At 41.4% G+C, this 21,777-nt stretch overlaps 1 protein-coding gene across 1 annotated transcript in view; it reads left to right on the top strand.

Annotated features, from left to right (window-relative positions):
- The window catches only part of LOC126481272 (alpha-L-fucosidase-like), a 114,222-nt gene that overhangs the window by 49,742 nt on the left and 42,703 nt on the right, over positions 1–21,777 (top strand). Inside the window, exons 4-5 of the mRNA XM_050104897.1 lie at positions 6,321–6,481; positions 18,025–18,226. Coding sequence (XP_049960854.1) covers positions 6,321–6,481; positions 18,025–18,226 — 363 coding nt within the window. The remainder of the gene's footprint in view (positions 1–6,320; positions 6,482–18,024; positions 18,227–21,777) is intronic.

Below are 21,777 nucleotides of genomic sequence, written 5' to 3'. Positions count from 1 at the left end.
AGTTTGTAAAAAAATTTTTGGAGGGGGTATCTTTGTCATGGACCAATCAAAATTTTTCTATGGACATGTCTTATGCAGAATTTGAAATTGAGTTCTTAAAATGGTTCTGGGCTGAAACTGAACAAGCCAGGATAAAGAGCGAGTTCCTAAGTGGACCAAATTCTAGGGAAACACGGGGGACTATGAAACAGTTTTGTAAAAATCAATTGAAGAAACTTGTACATTTGAGTAAACCCTTTGGTGAGCTCACACAGATAGATGCTTTAAAGAGAGGGCTGCCAACAGATGTGCAATGGGACCTCTTTCAACATAGACATTACGCATTTCATATCTGAAACTGGACTGGAGACTTTGGGTAGTGTGGATTGTTGAAAGACTGATGTAAGAACATACTGTGTTTCAGAAACTACATAATGTTTTTAAAGTCATTTGGGTTAGATTTTGCTGTTTTGAATGGGCTATAAGACTAAACTGTTATCTGGTTTATAAAAAATGTTGAATGTTACTAGATTATAAAAGTATACCGAAACCTGTTATGATTCCACTGTGGTAATGTCACAGTTGTGGTTATGACATTCACTTTGAAAATAATTTGATATAACAATAAATTATTCAAAATCTTAATTAGTGGCATAATCAATTAGTGGGAAATGTCATCTGATTCAGGAAGAAATATAGTAACCAAAGTACTGTGTTATAGTTCAGAATTTACCAAACATGGATGCAAAATGGGAGGTTGAAATCATCGAGGGCCCAGACTTTTAATATCAATTGTTTTTGTAAAATCAAACAATACATTTTTCTTCCATCCCTTAACCCAGTGCTGTTCTCCTTTGTTACTATTTTCTAATGCATTACTATAATCGGTGTCAGGGGGCCCATGTGTTTCTCTTATTGCCATGCAAACTGCACTGCATGCTCTAATTACGAGCCACAATGTGTCAACCATCTCGTCCGTGCACAACAGATGGCTACAAAACTGTACTGATTGTTGGTGCAGCATGTTCATGTCCCACATTACTCTTGTCGATATCATTAATCCTATGGCTTCAAATTGATCACTTCTCCTGCATCACTCTCACATATTTTCATGTGTTATTTCTCATACCTTCCTGTGCCACATGAACTTCATCTCGACCTACCAACCCCTTCCCACACCCCCACCCCCCCACCCCTCCACCCCCCACTCCTTCTCCTATCTCTTCCAGTTTGTATGTGCTAACTTTAACTAATCTAGTCACATCTGCCGCTCCCCTTCCCCAATTTATCCCCCCACAGATCTGCAGCCCACATTGCAATCTTTTTATTTATTTTTTCTTTGATCTCATTGTGTACTCACACCAATTTCAGCTGGCTTTTGCATTTCACTATCGGCCTACTCACTTAGATTTCCTCTTGTTTCCCCGTATTTCACCTGTTTCATCCTTTTCGTGATTTTTCCCATGTCTTTGGTAGTATTTTTGCTATTTTTTGGACATATTTCTACATTATTTACATATTTCTACATATTTTTATCCTCAACCATGGATTCTTGCTCCTTCTATCTGCGTCAATACAGAAAAGTTTCCTTATCCTTAGCCAGAATCCAATCCCATGCACTGTTTCTGTGTTGTTGCTTGGCTCATGGAATACCCCAAAAAGACCTTACCATCAAATTACCCACCTCGTGCTGCCACCCTTCCTTCTGTAATGATCTCCATCAGTTCAGATTCTGCCAGTCCTTAACACTCACTAACATAGTCCAGCAAAACCATATCAATCAGGCCAAAATCTCCTTGCAGTAACTCCTCCCCATCCGCAAAGTTCTCCTGCAATGCAATCCCAAATTCCTGGATCCCATATCACACGCTGGAACTCTTGCCCTCCAGGAACTAGAGCAACATGTGCAATGCCACCTCAAAAAACTCTCCACCCTGTTCAATTCCTATCTCTACAACAACGTCCAAACCTCCCCCGCATCCCCTCATAGCTGACAAACCCTGTCTCACAGACCTACTACATGTACCCCTCCCTCATAAACTCCCTCCAATCACCATACACAATCCAGAACCTGAACAGACCCAAAACACAGTCATGCACCTTTCCTGCAAAAGCCTTAGCCCCGTATAAGTATCAGTCCTTTCCACAGGCCTCACCTTTTACCCCACTCCAAAATTCAGTCATACAGGACTTGTTAAAGATCTTCTCGCTTTCTTCTGGTCCCTACTGTGGAAACGCTTTCTTGCCACCACCCTACCAATCAGACTCAACCAAAGACCAATACTGAACCCTGCCTGAGTCAGTTCACTATCCCTCCAACCATGATCTGCTCCCACTGCCCCCAAATCACATCTGTTAACTTTCCAGAATATCTTAACTTCAAACCTTGCCTCACCATCATTCCCAAAATCCTTCAACATGCAAACCTTACATCTGCAGAAAGAACTGCAATCAACCATCTAAAAACTGATCCCCACCTTATAAATTGTATCTGATGACAAAGGCTCCACCACTGTTGTTCTAAACTGCAAAGATTTCTTGCAGGGCTCCACCAGCTGTCAGATTCATCCAACTATAAAACCTGCCACAGTGACCCTATTCCAGAAATCCAGCAGGATCTCCAGTCTCTCCTCAAATCATTAGGCCCAACCCAGAGCCTCTCTCTGAAATCCCATCACTCTCCTCCCCTTACCACTCCCTGCACCCATACCTTCCACAAGCTTCCTAAAGTCCATAAACCCAATCACCCACGACGCCCCATTGTGGCCAGTTACTGTGCCCTCAATGAGAGAGTGTCTGCTCTTGTAGACCAAGACCTTCAGCATTATTACCTGCTATTTACCCTCCTATATAAAATACATCAACCATTTCCTCCACTGATTCCCCACAGGTCCTGTTCCTTTACCCCATGGCGCCCTGCTCATCACTATTGATGCCCCCCTCCTTTACACTAATGTCCCTAATGCCCATGGCCTTACCACTATTGAACACTACCTTTCCCAACAACTGACGGATTCCAAACCTACAACCTCATTCCTAGTCATCATGACCAACTTTATCCTCACCCAGAATTACTTCCCCTGTGAAGGCATTCTAGAACAAATCTGGGGTATGGCTATGAGCACCCACATGGCACCATCCTATGCCAGCTTATTCATGGGCCATCTACTGGAATCCTTCCAAAGTACCCAGAATCCCTAACCCCTCACCTGGTTCAGATTCATTGATGACATCTTCCTAATCTGGGTCGAGGATGAGTACATCCTATTCACATTCATCCAGAACCTCAACACCTTCTCCCCCATTTGCTTCACCTGGTCCTACTCAACTCAGCAAGCTACCTTCCTCAATGTGGACCTCCACCTCAAAGATGGCTATGTCAGTACCTCCACCCATATCAGACCTACCAACCATCAGCAATATCTCCACTTCAACAGCTGCCTTCCATGCCAAGAAGTCCCTTCCATACAGCCTGGCCATCCTTGACCATCGCATCTGCAGTGACAAGTGGTCCCTCTCGAAATATGCGAATGGTCTCACTGAGGCCTTCACAGACTGTAATTACTCTACCAAACTTGTACAAAAACTGTTCTCCCATGCCTTATCTCTCCTGTCACTCACCATCTGGTCACACAGCAGCATTCCCCTCCTGTCTCAGTACCACCCAGCACTGGAGCAACTTAATTACATTCTCCACAAGTGCTTCGACTACCTCTTGTCGTGCCCTGAAGTGAGGAATTTCATAGCCACTATCCTTCCCACCCCTCCCACAGTAGTATTCCCCCGCCAACCGAACCTAAACAATGTCCTCATCCATCCTCACACAACCTCTGCTCCAAACCCCTTGCCTAATGGCTCATATCCCTGTAATAGACCTACATGCAAGACCTGTGCCATGCGTCCTCCCACCACCACCTACTCCAGTCTGGTCACGAACATCACCTATCCGATCAAGGGCAGGGCTACCTGTGAAACCAGTCATGTGATCTACAAGCTAAGCTACAACCTCTGTGCTGCATCCTACATGGGCACGACAACCAACAAGCTGTTTGTCCAGAAGAATGGCCAGCAACAAACTGTGGCCATGAAGCAGCTGGATCACCCTGTTGTGTGGCACGCTACCCACAACAATGTTCTTCATTTCAGTGACTGCTTTGCAGCCTGTGCCATTCGAATCCTGCCCACCAACGCCAGCTTTTCTGAATTGCACAGGTGGGAACTCTCCCTGCAGTATATCCTACATTCTCACAAGCCTCCTGGCGTCAACCTTCATTAGTCATTATTCTTACCCTTCTAGTCCCTTCCCTGTTCCCATTCCAACACCACACAGCCCTCTACTCCACCTACACATCCACAGTCTTTTTACTTCTCTCCTTTTCAGTCCCCCCACCCCACCCCACAGACACACACTCCCCACATCCCACCCACATCCTCTGTCTAACCTCCCAACTGCAAATAGCTGCCATACAGTCCCTCCACCTCATCCTTGTTTGCTCCCACAAGCAGCACCTTACCATCCTCCACCCCTACCCTGCTATCTCCTTCCCCACCCCAGCCTCCTCCTTACCCTCACCACTTGGTTGCTTCTCTCATCATGTGCTGCTGCTCACAGCCTGGTTTTAACACCCAGACCATGGTGATGTGATTGAGAGGGGTGTGTGTGTGTGTGTGTGTGTGTGTGTGTGTGTGTGTGTGTGTGTGTGTGTGTTTATTTCCAATGAAGACCTTGTTGGCTGAAAGCTTGCTTTCTGACAGTCTCTTTGTTGTGCCTACCTGCGACTCAGAATCTCCACTAAAAGGTGGGTAGCAGTTATCCTTTTCATAATGTAATTATTTTTATATGTTATTTAATTTCATGTTATTTAAAGTATGTTTTTGGAAAGAGTCAAATGTCTGCTTTGAAATGAATGAGATCAGCACTTCATATTCTGCTGAGCTCAAAATGTTTTTTCGTATTTACTGTAGTATAATTTTCAATGAATTATAACTTTTAATTAACTGAACTTCTCATAAAACCAATGGCAACCACAATCAGGAATATCAGTAGAATCAACAGAACTATGCCTAAATAAAATTTTGGAATTTTTATGTCCATATTACATATTACATGTGCAACTGTACTGAAAAAAAAAGTGTGGAAAAATATAGTTATTTTTAGGAGTAGGAAATGTAACAGATGGAGGATTCCTAACTTGTGTCTCATGCATCTTGGTGTAATGTAGTCTACACTGTAAATCAAATTGGCTCTTGTTCATCTGTGACTGATGAGAGTGTAGCTACTTGTATGTGTTTATGGCCACAACCAGTCAGTAATTCGACTGGTTGCAATCGTAAATATGTAGCTATTAATGGTTTCTGTCTTGTATAGACTTGCAGGAGAAGTTTCTGTGCTGATGGGGACATTTGTCTGGATTTATTCTTAAAATGTACCTAGTTCTCCCACTCATTTCACCATGTGTTTTCCAAAACATGTATCCTATGCTGATGATCCATACTGGCACTAGTGCATGTCAACAGCAGGCACGAGCACTCAAATCATGCTGTATCCACCTTTGTGACCTACATCAACCCATTGCCTCTTTCCAGAAGACACAACACACTAGGCACTGCCTGTATGATATCTAGACTAATTATCTGGCATCCATTGCTAGTGGCCTTCTCTGCAGCCTGATCATTACTGCCAGTGATCCCTTCTCACATAGAGATGAAAGCCAACCCATACCAGAACACTGTCCTATCTAGCCCAGCAACACCGACTGTGACACTGGGTCTCACTTCTCTATTACAAACTGGCCCAAGACTTGGTATGAACAGGCATGTTCTGCCATGAAAAGTTATCACTTGCATCTTGAAGGTGACATGTCTACAGAAAAATATTGGTGCACTGAGAGGTGTCTGTCATGGTAGAAGAAATGGTTGGTTAATCTGTTAGCTCACGGGCTGCCCCAAAATGATCACCTCACTCTAGACTTCACTTGGAATTATGTTGTCAGGTTGACTTCAAAATTTTTCCGCATGTATGTGTAACATTGGAGTCTTGATCTTCCTGTGGCTGATAGACTTTTATGTTTGGATATTATTCCAGTTAGGATCCTGTTGAGACTTGTTTCCTCAATGCATATGATGACTTGGCTTTGAACTGATGCCTGGCTTTCTGCCGTTGTATATCCTGTACCTATTCTACCAGTGTACTTGTAATACTAAGTGTACATATGCATATATACTACTTAAAATACAGACTAAAGTTATTTTCAATGTTCACCAAATATCATTAAAAAAGAAGTTTTTTCATCATTTACTATCAGTATAATATCTCTATAGTCGTCATTTTACTTTTAAAGGTGATCTTGCTACTGCTATTCGTAAGAAAGGTGGAATGGTGTTTGGTGTGTATCATTCCCTGTTTGAATGGTATAATCCTTTGTACCTGAAAGACAAGTCTTCAGGATTCAAGACTCAAGACTTTGTGAAACAGAAAACCATCCCAGAGCTGTACGAGCTGGTAAGCATAGCACACATTTTGATAGTCATCAATATAACAACTATTTGCAATAAATTATCTGTATTCCACTAAGGCAAATTGTCAGCATATTAAATTAACTAAATTTTTTGATAAACAAAAAAATTGTGGAAATATAAATATGGAAGTTTGAATACAGCATAAAAAAATGTATATTGTGTTGGGTTGATTGGTCTATAAGAAAACTATCATCATACTTTCAATCTTATAATTTGGTTTTTGTGAATGTGAGATAACAAGAAAAGAATAAATGTTGCATTTAGTAAAGCAAGCAAGATTGTGTCATTCAGCACACAAGAGGTGGGCTATTTGTTCTCGTCATTGTGTTCCTTTTTCTTTGGCTCTAGCTCCCAAATTAAGCAACACACAATTAAAAAAAAAGTGATTTGGTATTATGCTTTTGGAGTTGTTCATAGGACTATCTTTGATGTTCACGTTTAATGACGAGTTTTGAGACTGATGTTGTTTTGTTGTTGCAGTTTATTATTGCTTTATGTTGAATTATGAAAAGTGGTTTAGATTTTAAGTTAATGTAATGTTAAATTCCTCCCTTTCCTCTGGTACCTTTGTATTATTTGCTCAGTATTTTGTTGTTCATTTTCCTAAACAATTTTATAATAATTTTTCTGCTTCCCAGTGTATCAGAAACTTCATATTGCCAGCATTTTCCAAACTGCACCCATACATTATGTATGTCTTTCAAATCTCAGAACTTTTTTATGTTTCATGCATTTCACCTTTAATGCCAAAGTTGTCACCTCTGTGGAACATTACTGTTATTTCCAATTAGAAACTTTAACTGCTGTGTTCATTCAAGGATACATGTTAAGTTGTTCTTTTCTCTGTAACTTGTGTAGCCATGATTTCAATTTGTTCTTTTCCATCCAGTTCACTTACCTTTCAACATTATATTCTTACTGTACTGGACTTAGCTGATGTATGGATACAAATTTTTATTTAAATAGTTTTGTTGTCCAGCATTTGTGAAGTCTGTGGAAATAATTGTGCTCACGAGCTGATATGTATTTGAGTGCATTGGTCGAGATTATGAAGTAACCCCTAAATACTAATAACAAGGCCCTCTCTCATGTCTGTTACTGCAAAATCCTAACTTAACTTGTGTCTGGCAGTCCTTATCTACCTCAGAATTCCTTGGAAACATTGACATCAATGTTTTACTCATCTCATAATGCTAGTATGTTCCACAGTTTTCATGAACAGTCCTTTTGCACCTCTAGTTGTATACACACATTTTACCTTTGCACTGGACATATTACTGGATACTATCTTGTTGCAAAATTTATTTCTTGCCATTATCCAAATTCTTGCAGCCATTTTATTTACCTGGGTTTTATTCTTCTAGGTGATGTATAATGCATTTAAATAACTTTAATTGAAAATAGTGAGACCTGTTTCACTTTCCCTTCAAAATGTACTAAAATTCCATTAACTCAAGCTGCATACATCTGTGTTCTTCTTCTTACCAATCCTTTTCTCATAACAAAAAACAAAGATTATTTCCCCTCTTTGGGTACAGAGGAATCAAACCATTTGAAAGCTGGGGACACACAGCAGCAGTACTGTGTACCACTCACAGAAACATGGACTCCCTATCTTCTCTATTGTAAAGGGATGTACGGAGAAGAGTGGAGGGATGAATGATTATATAGGGAAGTAAACGATTTGATAGTTGGAGGAGCATGGCAGCCATGCTGTGTAATAGTCACACAACTGTTCCCCTATGTATTTAACTCTCACTGCTGAGACTGTACTTTTTTATTTAAACTATGTTTCTTCACCAAATACCCTCTTGAATCTGGACTAAAGCAGTTGATATAAGTTTGCATGTGGTTACAGTTACACCACAAAAAGGACTATGATATTCAAGGAGAGATTTTTTGTTTTCATTCACGATCTTCTTAGATCTCTTGTTAGTGTTTACAAGGACTATACCTCTTTCCCAAAATATAAGGACTTTAACTGTACCACCATGTCTCTTCTGTCTTTCTTGCATTTCCTTTTTCATCTTTTCTTTGATGATTTTCTGGTGTCCTGTTTCCTTTTGTGTATCATTCAATTTATCATTGCTTTAGTAAATACTACAAGAGCTATCCATAAAATACCTTCCGTTTCATTGAAAAAAAAGAATTTTTATTACAATACTTTGAAAGTACATACTCGATGTGCCCAGATAGCAGTGTGTGCTAAAGCACCGCCTCTGTGATGGGGAGGTGCATCAGACCTGGATTAAATCTGCCCAATGGACTAATGACAAAGGTCAGTGTGCTGGCCAGCCTGGATGTGGGTTTTAGGCGGTTCCCATCACCTCACTGCGTGAATGCCAGGCTGATACCCGAGTCCTGCCTCAGTTGCTTGACTTGCAAACAATTAGAAAACTCTCACTCATTTTCACATGACTGAGATTATGTGCAGACAGTTAAGGTATACATGTTCTGTCCTGAGGAGTAAAAGGGGTGGTGACAGGAAGGGCATCTGGCCACCTCTTGAAATAACCTTGCCAAATCTGTTAATAGCCAGGCTAACCTTGTGCTTATGCAGGACAAAGGCCCAAGAAAAAGAAGAAGAAGAAGAAGAAGAAATGAAAATACATCGTCTAATTTATTTTGCCATGTAATTTCCAGCCACATTGAGACATTTTTTGTAGCGTCTGAAGAGCTGTGAAATTATTTAACTGTAGAATTCTGCTGCTTTCAACTGAAGCCAAAATATGATGCCATTTTTCAACTATTCATCGCCAGTGTGCTTCGAACTAGCCACTTCTTCATGTATTTGAAAAGATGATAATTGCTAGCCACCAAATCAGGGCTCTCGGGAGGGTGATCCAGTAATTTCATTTGAACTCTTGCAGTTTGGTTGTAGTGTGTCACGTTGTATGCAAGCAGCAAATGCCATGCAGGAAAATGATTCTAGAGCTCAGCGTACCATGGTGTTTGTTTCGAATTGCCTGTTAGTGAGTTATAGTAACTTTCAACATTAATGGTGGCATTTCTCTCCAAGAACTCCACTAGCAAAATTTCTATTCAGTCACAGATGGCAGCTACCATGAGTTTCCTGCTGGAAAGTGTTTGAAACCACTTTGTGAGTTTTTCCAGTGATCCAGTAAGACATCACTGCATTCATTGCAGTTGTCTTTCTGCATTCATTTACTGAATCCATGTCTGACCTTCTGCCCTACACCCAAATTTAACCGTGCTGGACTTTTCAAAGACCTACACTCCCTCTTCAGATCCCTGCAATGGAAGCTCTTCTTTGCAGTCAATTCATCCAACCAAAAACAATCTAATTCCAGCACTGAACCAAGCCTCTTCCAGTTCCTACCATCATGCAAACTGTGATCCTCCTCCCCTTCAATCTAACCACCTACTCATCACCCTCCAGGAATTCCTTATCTCCCATGTACCCACACCATCCTTCCCCAGGTCCCTACCTCAGACCGCCAGCCTTTCAGTTGGTGAAAGAACAGCCATACACAATCTCAAAACAAATCTTGAGCTAATCATCCTGCCTACAGACGAAAGTTCCACCACTGTTGTTATGAATTGCAGTGAACACCAGGCAGAAGGCCACCACCAATTATATAACTCCATATATAAACTCTGCCAGAGTGACCCCATCCCAGATGTCAACACAACTTCCTATGTCAATCTGTTTATGCACCATCTAGAGGAGACCTCATCCTCTCAGATGGCTCCATCCTCACCTCTGTCGACATTAAACACACCAACCACCAATAGCTGCACTATGACAGCTGTCATCCTTTTCACACCAAAAAATCACTCCCATACAGCCTGGCCACATCAAGATGGCGTATCTGAAATGATGAGAACTTCCCAGCTCATTATGCTGAGAATCTCACCAAGACCTTAACATACAGGCACTATCACCCAGACCTAGTCCCCAATCCTCCCACTACCACCGAGAACCAGCAATCACCCTTCATCACCCAGTACCACAGTGGACTGGAACAACTGAACTACATCCTTCATCAGGACTTTGATTACCTATCATCATGCCCTGAAATGAGGGACCTTTGACCCGAGATCCACCCCTCCCATCCCAAAGTGGTATTCTTTAATCCACCCAATCTCCACAACATCCTAGTCCATCCCTATGCCACTTCCAATCTCAACCCCATGTCACAAGGATCATATCCCTGTGGAAGACCCAGGTGCAAGGTTGGCCCAATCCACCTACACAGCACTTCCACTTCCTATCCTGTCACAGGTTTATCCTACCCATCATGGGCCAGGCCACCTGTGAAAGCAATCATGTCATTTACCAGCCGCCCTGCAGCCATTCCACAGATTTTTACGTTGGTATGACTGCCAACCAGCTGTTGAGCAGTGTGACTGACCACTACCAAAATGTGACCAAGAGCAAAGTAGATCACTCTGGGACACAACATACAGCTGAACATATCATGCTTGATTACAATGGCTGCTTCACTACCCAAGCCATGTAGATCCTCTCCTCCACAACCAGCTTTTGTGAACTGTGTGGATGGATGTTATCCTTACAACACGTTTTCCGCTCCCATAAGTATCCCAGCCACAACCTACGGTAACATACTGTCCCCACACCCTCCACCCAAGAGTTTCCACCCGGTCTGTCCTACCATCTTCTCCCCCTTCTTGTCTCCCACCCTCTTTGTGTGCCTTCGTTCCTTTTTTCCCCATCTCCCTTCCCCACAACCTCTTGACACTGTGTATGTTGGCATTCTAGTCCCTGCACACTGTGCCAGACAGCCTTTGTCCCTCCCCCCACCCGTACACTACTATCCCTTCCCCTTCTGCCCCGCCTCCCTCTCCGGATTGCTGCTTGCTTCTTATGTGATAGCTGCATACCGGCCTGCACTGCCAGTATTGGCAGTCATATGTGCATGAGGTGTGCTTGCTTGTGTGTATGAATGGTGTGTTTTTCTCTTTTGCTGATGAAACCTGTGGCTGAAAGCTTTATGTAAGAGTCTTTTTATTGTGCTTGTCTGCAACTGATTGTCTTCTTTGCAGTAAGTAGCACTATGACTTTTCCTACATTGTTGCATTTCATTATAATTTTATTGTTTTGTGGTTTCTCTTTATACAACAGTATCATGTGCTAACAATATTGTGCCAGCTTATGCAGTAAGTTATTTATTTATATTGTATACAGTACTATCCCTGTAATACTCCTTGGGAGACTTCTGAAGTTATTTTTACGTCTGAAGATCTCTTGCCTTCAAGAATGACATGTTGTGTTCTGTTTGCTTGGAACACTTCAATCCATTGACACAGCTGGTCTGATATTTTGTATGCTCAGATTTTGTTCATTAGTGAACAATGTTAAACTCTATCAAATACTGTCTTGAAGTCAAGGAACACAACATCAATCTAGATAGCAGTATCTACTTCCCTCTGAGTCTTGTGGACGAACAGAGTGAGCCAGATTTCACAAGATGGTTGTTTGTGCAATCTGTGTTGATTCCAACGGAGGAATATATGGTGTGTAAATATTCATTGTCTGCATTGTTCTACAGTGATGCAGAGAGAGTCAAGATGAAAAATTTGAAACTACTGTAAATTGACCTACAAAAGCCACCTAAGCTACCGCGCATGTGCGGTGTGTGAGATTTTCAATATTCTCTCATTTTCTGCATGCATACTATTCCTCCAATCAAACAATGGAAACTCTGGGCTGCAAGTCAACAATGTAAGGATTAGATAGATTGCTATTTACCATAAAGATGATGCGTTAAGCTGCTTATAGTCACAACTAAAAGACACCTTACACACTAGCTTTTGGCCAAAGCCTTTGTAAGAAGAAGAAAGAGAAATGCACACACACACTCATTCATGCTAGCAAGCACACACCTCATGCACACATGATTGCCATCTCCTGCAGCTTGGACCAGAATTCAGCTGTCATGTAGACTGGAAGCAGCAGTCTGGAAAAGGAGCGAAAGAGGAAGGGTTACCAGTGTACAGGTGGAGGCAGAGAAGAGCACTGTCTAACGGAGTGTGCAGAGACTAGACATTCAACAAGCACAGTGTTAGGAGGCTGTGGGGCAGTGAGGAGGGGGAGGGGAGCGAGGAGTGAAAAAGGAGAGGAGTGAGGAAGGAGAAAGATGGGCAGGTTTGTTGGCAGAGGGTGTCACACAAAGAGGGTGGAAGACAACAATTGGGAGGAGGTGATAGGACAGAGGGGTTGAAAACTGTTGGGTGGAGGGTATGGGGACACTATGCTACCAAAGGTTGAGGCCAGGAGAATTTCAGGAGTGGAGAATGTGTTGTAAGGATAACTCCCATCTGTGCGGTTCTGAAAAGCTGGTGGTTGAGGGGAGGATCTGGATGGCATGAGTAGTGAGGCATCCATTGAAATCAAGCATGTTGTGTTCAGCTGCATGTTGTGCTACAGGGTGGTCTACTGGTGGACAGCTGGTTGGTAGTCAAACCAATATAAAAAGCTGTGCAGTGATTGGCACAGAGCTGGTATATGATATTGCTGCTTTTACAGTTGCCCGCCTCTGATGTGATAGGATAAGTCTGTGACAGGACTGAAACAGGAAATGCTGGGTTGGTAGATGGGATAGGTGTTGTACCTAAGTCTTCGACAAGGGTTTGATCCTTGTGACAAGGAATTCTACATCTACATCTACATCTACATCCATACTCCACAAGCCACCTGACGGTGTGTGGCGGGAGGTACTTTGAGTACCTCTATCGGTTTTCCTTTCTATTCCAGTCTCGTATTGTTCGTGGAAAGAAAAATTGTCGGTATGCCTCTGTGTGGGCTCTAATCTCTCTGATTTTATCCTCATGGTCTCTTCACGAGATATACGTAGGAGGGAGCAATATACTGCTTGACTCCTCGGTGAAGGTATGTTCTCGAAACTTCAACAAAAGCCCGTACTGAGCTACTGAGTGTCTCTCCTGCAAAGTCTTCCACTGGAGTTTATCTGTCATCTCTGTAACACTTGCACAATTAATAAATGATTCTGTAACAAAGCGCGCTGCTCTCCGTTGGATCTTCTCTATCTCTTCTATCAACCCTATCTGGTATGGATCCCACACTGGTGAGCAATATTCAAGCAGTGGGCGAACAAGCGTACTGTAACCTACTTCCTTTGTTTTCGGATTGCCTTTCCTTAGGATTCTTCCAATGAATCTCAGTCTGGCATCTGCTTTACCGACGATCAACTTTATATGATCATTCCATTTTAAATCACTCCTAATGCCTACTCCCAGATAATTTATGGAATTAACTGCTTCCAGTTGCTGACCTGCTATATTGTAGCTAAATGATAAAGGATCTTTCTTTCTATGTATTTGCAGCGCATTACACTTGTCTACCTACTATGGAAGACTTCTCTCCATTGAGAATGACATGCTGCGTTCTGTTATCTAGGAACTCTTCAATCCAATCACACAATTGGTCTGATAGTCCATATGCTCTTACTTTGTTCATCAAATGACTGTGGGGAACTGTATCGAACGCCTTGCGGAAGTCAAGAAACACAGCATCTACCTGGGAACCTGTGTCTCTGGCTCTCTGAGTCTCGTGGGCGAATAGCGCGAGCTGAGTTTCAAACGATCGTCTTTTTCAAAACCCATGCTAATTCCTACAGAGTAGATTTCTAGTCTCCAGAAAAGTCATTATACTCGAACATAATACGTGTTCCAAAATTCTACAACTGATCGACGTTAGAGATATAGGTCTATAGTTCTGCGCATCTGTTCGACGTCCCCTCTTGAAAACGGGGATGACCTGTGCCATCCTAGTCCATCAGGATGGACTAAGATGTTGTGGAGGTTGGGTGGGCAACGGGATACCACTTTCAGAGGGGTGGGAAGGATCCCACGTAGGATGTCCCTCATTTCAGGGCACGATGATAGGTAATAAGAGCTCTAGCGAAGGATGTGGTTCAGTGGTTTCAGTCCAGGGTGGTATTGACGAAGGGGGCGCTCCTCTGTGGCTGGTTCTTAGGGGGTAGTGGGAGGATTGGGGGTGTGAGGGTAAATGGCACGGGAGATCTGTGTGCAGACTAGGTCTAGGGGTTAGTGCCTGTCTGGAACGGCCTTCAAGAGACCCTCAGCATACTGGGCAAGAGAGTTCTTTTTACTGCAAGTGTACCATCCCCAGATGACCTGGCTCCATGGGAGGGACTTTTTGGTGTGGAATAGGTGACAGCTCTTAAAGTACAGATAATGTTGGTGGTTGGTGGGTTTAATGTGGACAGAGGTGTGGATGAAGCCATCAGAGAGGAGGACATCAACATCCAGGAAGGTGGCACACTGGGTTGTGGAGGACCAACTGAATCAGATGGGAGAGAAGGTGTTGAGGATGTGTAGGAATAAAGATACAATGTTTGTCTTGTAGAAAATATGAATAGGACCTTTTTGTAGAAAATTTAATGTAGTTTAATTTTTTATGGGGAATATGGTTTCACTACAGGCTGCGATTTTAGAATTATTCAATAACAGCGTAGGCCTCTAGTTTTGTGTGTCTGTTCAAGGACCTTCCCAGAATATGGATATGACTTGTAAAATTTTTAAATCACTGTAACATCTAGTTCCTCCAGTGATATACAGTACTCTACTGCAGGAAGAGAGTTCATTTGCATAATTGATGTGGAATCTTATAGCCGGCCACTGTGGCCAAGCAGTTCTAGGCGCTTCAGTCCGGAACCGCGTGATTGCTATGGTCACAGGTTCAAATCCTGCCTTGGCCATGAATGTGTGTGATGTCCTTAGGTTGGTTAGGTTTAAGTAGTTCTAAGTTCTAGGGGACTGATGACCTCAGATGTTAAGTCCCATAGTGCTCAGAGCCATTTGAACCATTTAGAACCTTATAGGTATCCCATCAGGTCCATTAGCCTTTCTTATGTTGAATGATTTCAGTTAATTTTCTACCCTGTTGTCATTTAGTTTAATACAATGGTTTAAAGCAGGAATCACAGCGTGAGCTCCTTCAGTGAAATAAGTTTGAAAAAAGGAATTTAGTACTTCATCCTTCTCTCTGTCATCCTTCATTCATTGCCACTGTGGTCACCGAGGGTCTGGACAGATAGCTTCGCTAATTTAACATAAGATTAAAACTTCTTAGTAGATATAATTTTATATTTGAATGTATTGAATGCTTCATGCATGGCTCTCCTTGTGCTGATTTTGGTTTTGTTCAGTTTGTGTTTGTCTGTTAGGCTTTGGCTATGTTTAAATCTGCAGTGAAGGTCTCTTTGCTTTCAAAACAGCTTTCTAATCTGCTGTCAAACCATGGTGAGTCCTTTTCACCTCTCAAAGCTTTGTTTGGCACACATTTGTTTAAGGCATATTGTACAGTGCTCTTGAGCTTAGTCCATAGATACCCAACATTTTCAGTCTGAGATATGAGTGCTTCAAATTGGTCACTCAGGTAATTTGAAATGTGTTTCAATCATTAAACACATATATCTTTGTACCTTTTCTACATTCCTATACACCCCCATCTTCAGTGATGCTATAATAGCCTTATGACCACCGATTTCCTGTTCTACATTAACTGAATTGAAAAGTTCAGGCCTGTTTGTAACCCAGAGATCTAATGTGCTATCTTCACAAGTCATTTATATGATGAACTGCTCAAGATAATTTTCAGACAAGGTATTTAGAACAATTTCGTGATTTCCTATCTACCACTACTGTTCCTGAATATGGTTTTATACAATCATACAACTACCATGTTTTGTTCATCTTTAACACTTATCTGCACTCACATTTTTTAGCATTTAAAGTATGTATTAACCTCACTAGATATTATTGTATAATTTATAGCTGTAAACACTGCTCCAGCACACCAGCATTCGGTCTATCTTTGTAAGATACATTCCAATTGAAATTTATAATTTCATTGCTATTAATATCTGGTTTCAGCCAGGTTTCTGCCTCTAGTATTAAGTGGTCACTATTACCATTATAAGTAAGGCTTGTTCTGGGACTTTTTCATGAAAGTCCAGGCAGTTAGCTAATACTGTATTCACTATTTCTTTCTCTGATCTGTGATGATGAAAGTTACTACCTTTAAATTGTTGGGACTGATGTTCTCCCCTCTCTGAAATCACAGCACAGATTACAAGCCAGTGGATGGATTTCTCTATCCTGAAAAACCCATATATGTTTACTGAATGTACTCTGCTTCCACAGTTACCATTTTCTCCATGTAATCAAGTCCTGAACTATTATGAGTGGCTCTACAATTATCCACACAATACCAAAGGCTGTGAAATCTGCATCTAAGATTGGAACACGATCATTTGAGCATCTGGTTTAAGCCTTCCACTTGGCTCTAAACCAGATGGCTGCAACATGCTAGCTCAGCTTCTAGCCCTTGTATGATGCTAGCTATTTTCACCAATGTACCCAGCCACCTGTAGCAACTGAGGAGAGCATGTAAACCCAGCTGTCAGGTGTCATCACTGCCTCCATGAGCCACAGTTTGTAGTTGGGTGTGTCGACTGCACACAACTGCCACTGGCAAAGCTGCCTCCATATCCTAGGTGAGACATCCAGGTGAATAAACAGAGTTGATGCTCTGCATTGCAGCAGTGGCCCTGACATTGCTGCAATGAATGCTGAGGTAAAAGAAGAAGCCCATTTATGGACACTGTTTGGTTTTTATGTCTCTTTAAACTGCATCTTGAAAGCCACGTGCTGTTTGTTGTAAGTGGTATACCACTGTTTGCCTAAAGTATGAGCAATTGTGCCTGTCAACATAACAATTTTTTTGCCTGTGTGCACCTTAATGCACATTACATTATTCAGTGGATAGATGTACATCAACCCATGCCTGGCCTCCCTAATGGCCTTCTTTTCATGAGGTTATTTCATGTCTACAGCTTAAATAAAACCTCCAATGATACAACATGATGGATCATGGAAGTATGTGAGGCAATACGCAGTAGGCCAAGTGAATCTGAGTATGTTCGAAAATTTCAGATGTGGAAATCTGGAGCCTGTATCCAGCAACCATTAGGCACAATACTCTGTGTGAATTGTGAATTATTCATAAAATGCCGTAGTTGTCAAGTATAATCTTTCACCTCTAGTGGTCTTTTTATAGACTCCAAATATTTCATGCACCGATCATGGAACAGCCGCTAAAACACTGCAATATTCAAAGTATCTGTTCTGCATCTACATCAGCGGTTGAAATTTTCAATTAAGTAAGCCAACAGACATAGCATTACTCCATATAATGGAGCATATTAACCAAATTTTGTATTTTTAATGTGCCTTGTAAAATGTATGTAAATGGATGACATTGATGTTAAAGCGGTGTTAGGCTGAATTTTGTTGTACTGGTAAACACATGATGTTTTACATAATAACCAATTCTAGATAGAGCCTGTGTCTGAAACATTCATACATGTTTGTTGTCTGTGTCTGATCTTTTTACAGTGAATACTTTTGCCTATCATCATCTGCCAATTAATTCTTTGCTATGTATGCACCCTTTGTTTGGAGCTGTGTATTAACTGGCATATTGTACTTAAACAGGTACAAAACTACAAGCCTGAAGTTATATGGTCAGATGGAGACTGGGAAGCAGGTGATACATATTGGACTTCACGGGATTTTCTTGCCTGGTTGTATAATGAGAGTCCTGTCAAGGATACTGTTGTTGTAAATGACCGTTGGGGAAAAGGTGTTACATGCAAGCATGGAGATTTTTATACATGTTCAGACCGCTATGATCCTGGTAAAGTATTGCTGTACTGCTAGTAACAGCTGACCTGTAATCAATGATATTTAAGTAATAACTTTTGTAATGATATATGTAATTGTGAAAAATTGGTCTGTATGAAGCACTGTGTAAATATGTGCACAATTTTATCAGTGTACTTTACCATTTGGCACATTTCATGTAACTGGAACATCATCTCCATGCTACTCTATCCTGTGCAAGCTTCTTCATCTCCCAGTACCTGCTGTAACCTACATCATTCTGAATCTGCTTAGTGTATTCATCTCTGCCTCCCTGTATGATTTTTACCCTCCACGCTGCCCTCCATTACTAAATTGGTGATCCCTTGATGCCTCAGAAAATGTCCTACCAACCGATCCCTTCTTCTAGTCAAGTTGTGCCACAAATTTCTCTTCTCCCCAATTCTATTCAATACCTTCTCATTAGTTATGTGATCTACCAATCTAATCTTCAGCATTCTTTTGTAGCACCGCATTTCGAAAGCTTCTATTCTCTTCTTGTCTAAACTATTTATCGTCCATGTTTCACTTCCATACATGGCTACACTCCATACAAATACTTTCAGAAACGACTTACTGACACTTAAATCTATACTCGATGTTAAAAAAATTTCTCTTCTTCAGAAACGCTTTCCTTGCCATTGCCAGTCTACATTTTGTATCCTCTCTACTTCAGCAATCATCAGTTATTTTGCTTGCCAAATAGCAAAACTCCTTTACTACTTTAAGTGTCTCATTTCTTAATCAAATTTCCTTTCCCTCAGCATCACCTAATTTAATTTGACTACATTCCATTATCCTCGTTTTGCTTCTGTTGATGTTTATCTTATATCTTTCAAGACACTGTCCATTCCGTTCAGCTGCTCTTCCAGGTCCTTTGCTGTCTCTGACAGAATTACAGTGTCATCGGTGAACCTCAAAGTTTTTATTTCTTCTCCATGGATTTTAATACCTACTCCAAATTTTTCTTTTTTTTCCTTTACTGTCTGCTCAATATACAGATTGAATAACATCAGGGATAGGCTACAACCCTGTCTCGCTCCCTTCCCAACCACTGCTTCCCTTTCATGCCCCTCAACTCTTTTAACTGCCATCTGGTTTCCATACAAATTGTAAATAGCCTTTCACTCCCTGTATTTTACCCCTGCCACCTTCAGAATTTGAAAGAGAGTACTCCAGTCAACATTGTCAAAAGTTTCTGTAAGTCTACAAATGCTAGAAATGTAGGTTTGCCTTTCCTTAATCTATTTTCTAAGATAAGTCGTAGGGTCAGTATTGTCTCACGTGTTCCCATATTTCTACGGAATCCAAATTGATCTCCCCGAGGTCGGCTTCTACCAGTTTTTCCATTTGTCTGTAAAGAATTTGCATTAGTATTTTGCAGCCATGACTCATCAAACTGATAGTTCAGTAATTTTCACATCTATCAACACCTGCTTTCTTTGGGGTTGGAATTATTATATTCTTCTTGAAGTCTGAGGATATTTCGCCTGTCTCATACATCTTGCTCACCAGTAGTTCTAATAGAATGTTGTCTACTACAGGGGCCTTGTTTCGACTCAGGTCTTTCAGTGCTCTGTCAAACTCTTCACGCAGTATCATATCTCTCATTTCATCGTGATCTACATCCTCTTCCATTTCAATAATATTTTCCTCAAATCCCATATACCTTATAAATGGCCCAAAATGGTTGTGATTAATACTTCTGATGCACTTGATATTCCACACGTAAGCAGACAGTGAGAGAGTTAGTAATTTTTGTTGGATGTAAAAGCCACTGAAAAACTGTTGTGACAGTTGGACAGTATCACTCCAGTTGAATTGTCATAAAAATCCACTGCAGCTAAGCAACAAACAAATGTCAATATCTAAATTTCTACAGTAGTCAAGTGTACCTGTGGTACATCATACAATAATAATAATATGTATACGTCCTTTGATCATTTTATAGAATGATATAGGCAAAACACTTTCCAAAGAGGCATACGATACACAGAATGCAATGATCATGCATCTCATTACTCCTAGAGTCTAGAGTCATACATGCACATGTGCACTCTCTCTCTCTCTCTCTCTCTCTTTCTCTCTTTCTCTCCCCCCCCCCCCCCTCCCTCCACCCATCTCTCTCTCCCCCGCTCCCTCCACCCATCCCTCTCTTTTCCCTCCCCCTCCCTCCCCCCCTCCCACCCTCCATCCCTTCCTCCCTCCACCTACTCACCTTGCACCATTCCATACACTCAACTTTGGCAGCACAGTCATTATTGGACTCCACCAGGTCCATTGTGACAGCTTGCTGAACACTCAACTACACTAAAACAATAAAGCAGAAAAGCAGGCAAAAAAATATTCTTTTTAATCCTGCAAATGTCATAATTTTAAGTTAATTAAAAACTTTCCTAGATGATTTCCAATTAATGACCCCTTCAATTTTTTGTATTGCTCATTTTTTAATTTTATTGGGTTGCTACATAAGTTCATAGTGCTTTTCCATAAGTTTAACATAACAAATACACATAACAGATAATTTAGTCATTAATAGTATATTCTTCTTCAATATTTACAACAGTCTCCAAATGTTGGGTAACCTTTTGATTCTGCAATTGTAGACCTCACATGATTTTGAGGTGAACAACTTACCGAGGTGAACAACTTACCGAGCCATGTTCGGAACACACTTTCATCCGGAAAAGAAGTTCCTTGAAGGTCGTTTGATAAAAAGCAGAAAAAGTGAAAATCTGAGGACACAAGATCGCGGAATGACTTCCCGTCCCAACTCCCGTGTAGTGTTTCTTGTCAGTGTAGCAGAATGTGGGTGGCTGCTATCATGTAGTAGCATCATTCACACAGTCTTCCTGGTTGTTGATCTTTGATTGTGTCTGCAAGATGTTGGAGTTGTTAACAATAAATGTGAGCAGTTAATGGTTGCACCTTGGGGAAGCAATTCATAGTAGAGCACATCATCGCTGTTCCACCAGACGCATAACACTACTTTTGTGGATGTGTGCAGGTCTTCGTATGAGAAGTTGCTGCCTTGTTTGGGCTCAACCATTCCTTTCTTTTCCTTATGTCAGCATGAAGACACCATTTCTCATCACCAGTATAGGATAGGAATGGTTGATGTCATTCACGAGCCAACTGATGACAAGTGAGCAGATGTGAACCTGTGGCCATCCCCAGATTTTTGTGATTTTGGCTTACAGTATGCGGTATCCGTACGCCCAATTTTTGGACCTTTCCAATTGAATGCAGATGTCACACAATGGTGGAATGATCACAGTTCATCACATTTGCCTGTTCTCAACTACGGTGATGATCATTGTCGATTAATGCATGTAAATAATATTTGTCAAACCCCAAAGACCTTCCTAACTGTGGAGAGTCACTAGTCTCAAAGCAATGCTGCTTAAAATGAGAAAACTATTTTCTCGCCGTGCCCTGTCCAATGGCATTATCCACGCACACAACATAAATGTTTGTGGTCACCTCTGCTGCTGTCTCCCCTGTATTGAACTCAAATGAAGAGCATGTTGGAAATGTTCTGATTCC

This window comes from Schistocerca serialis, chromosome 5 (assembly GCF_023864345.2).
Source record: "Schistocerca serialis cubense isolate TAMUIC-IGC-003099 chromosome 5, iqSchSeri2.2, whole genome shotgun sequence".
Taxonomy (NCBI): Eukaryota; Metazoa; Arthropoda; class Insecta; order Orthoptera; family Acrididae; genus Schistocerca; species Schistocerca serialis.
The sequence above is the reverse complement of the archived record's forward strand: the minus strand, read 5'-3'. Positions and strand labels throughout refer to the sequence as shown.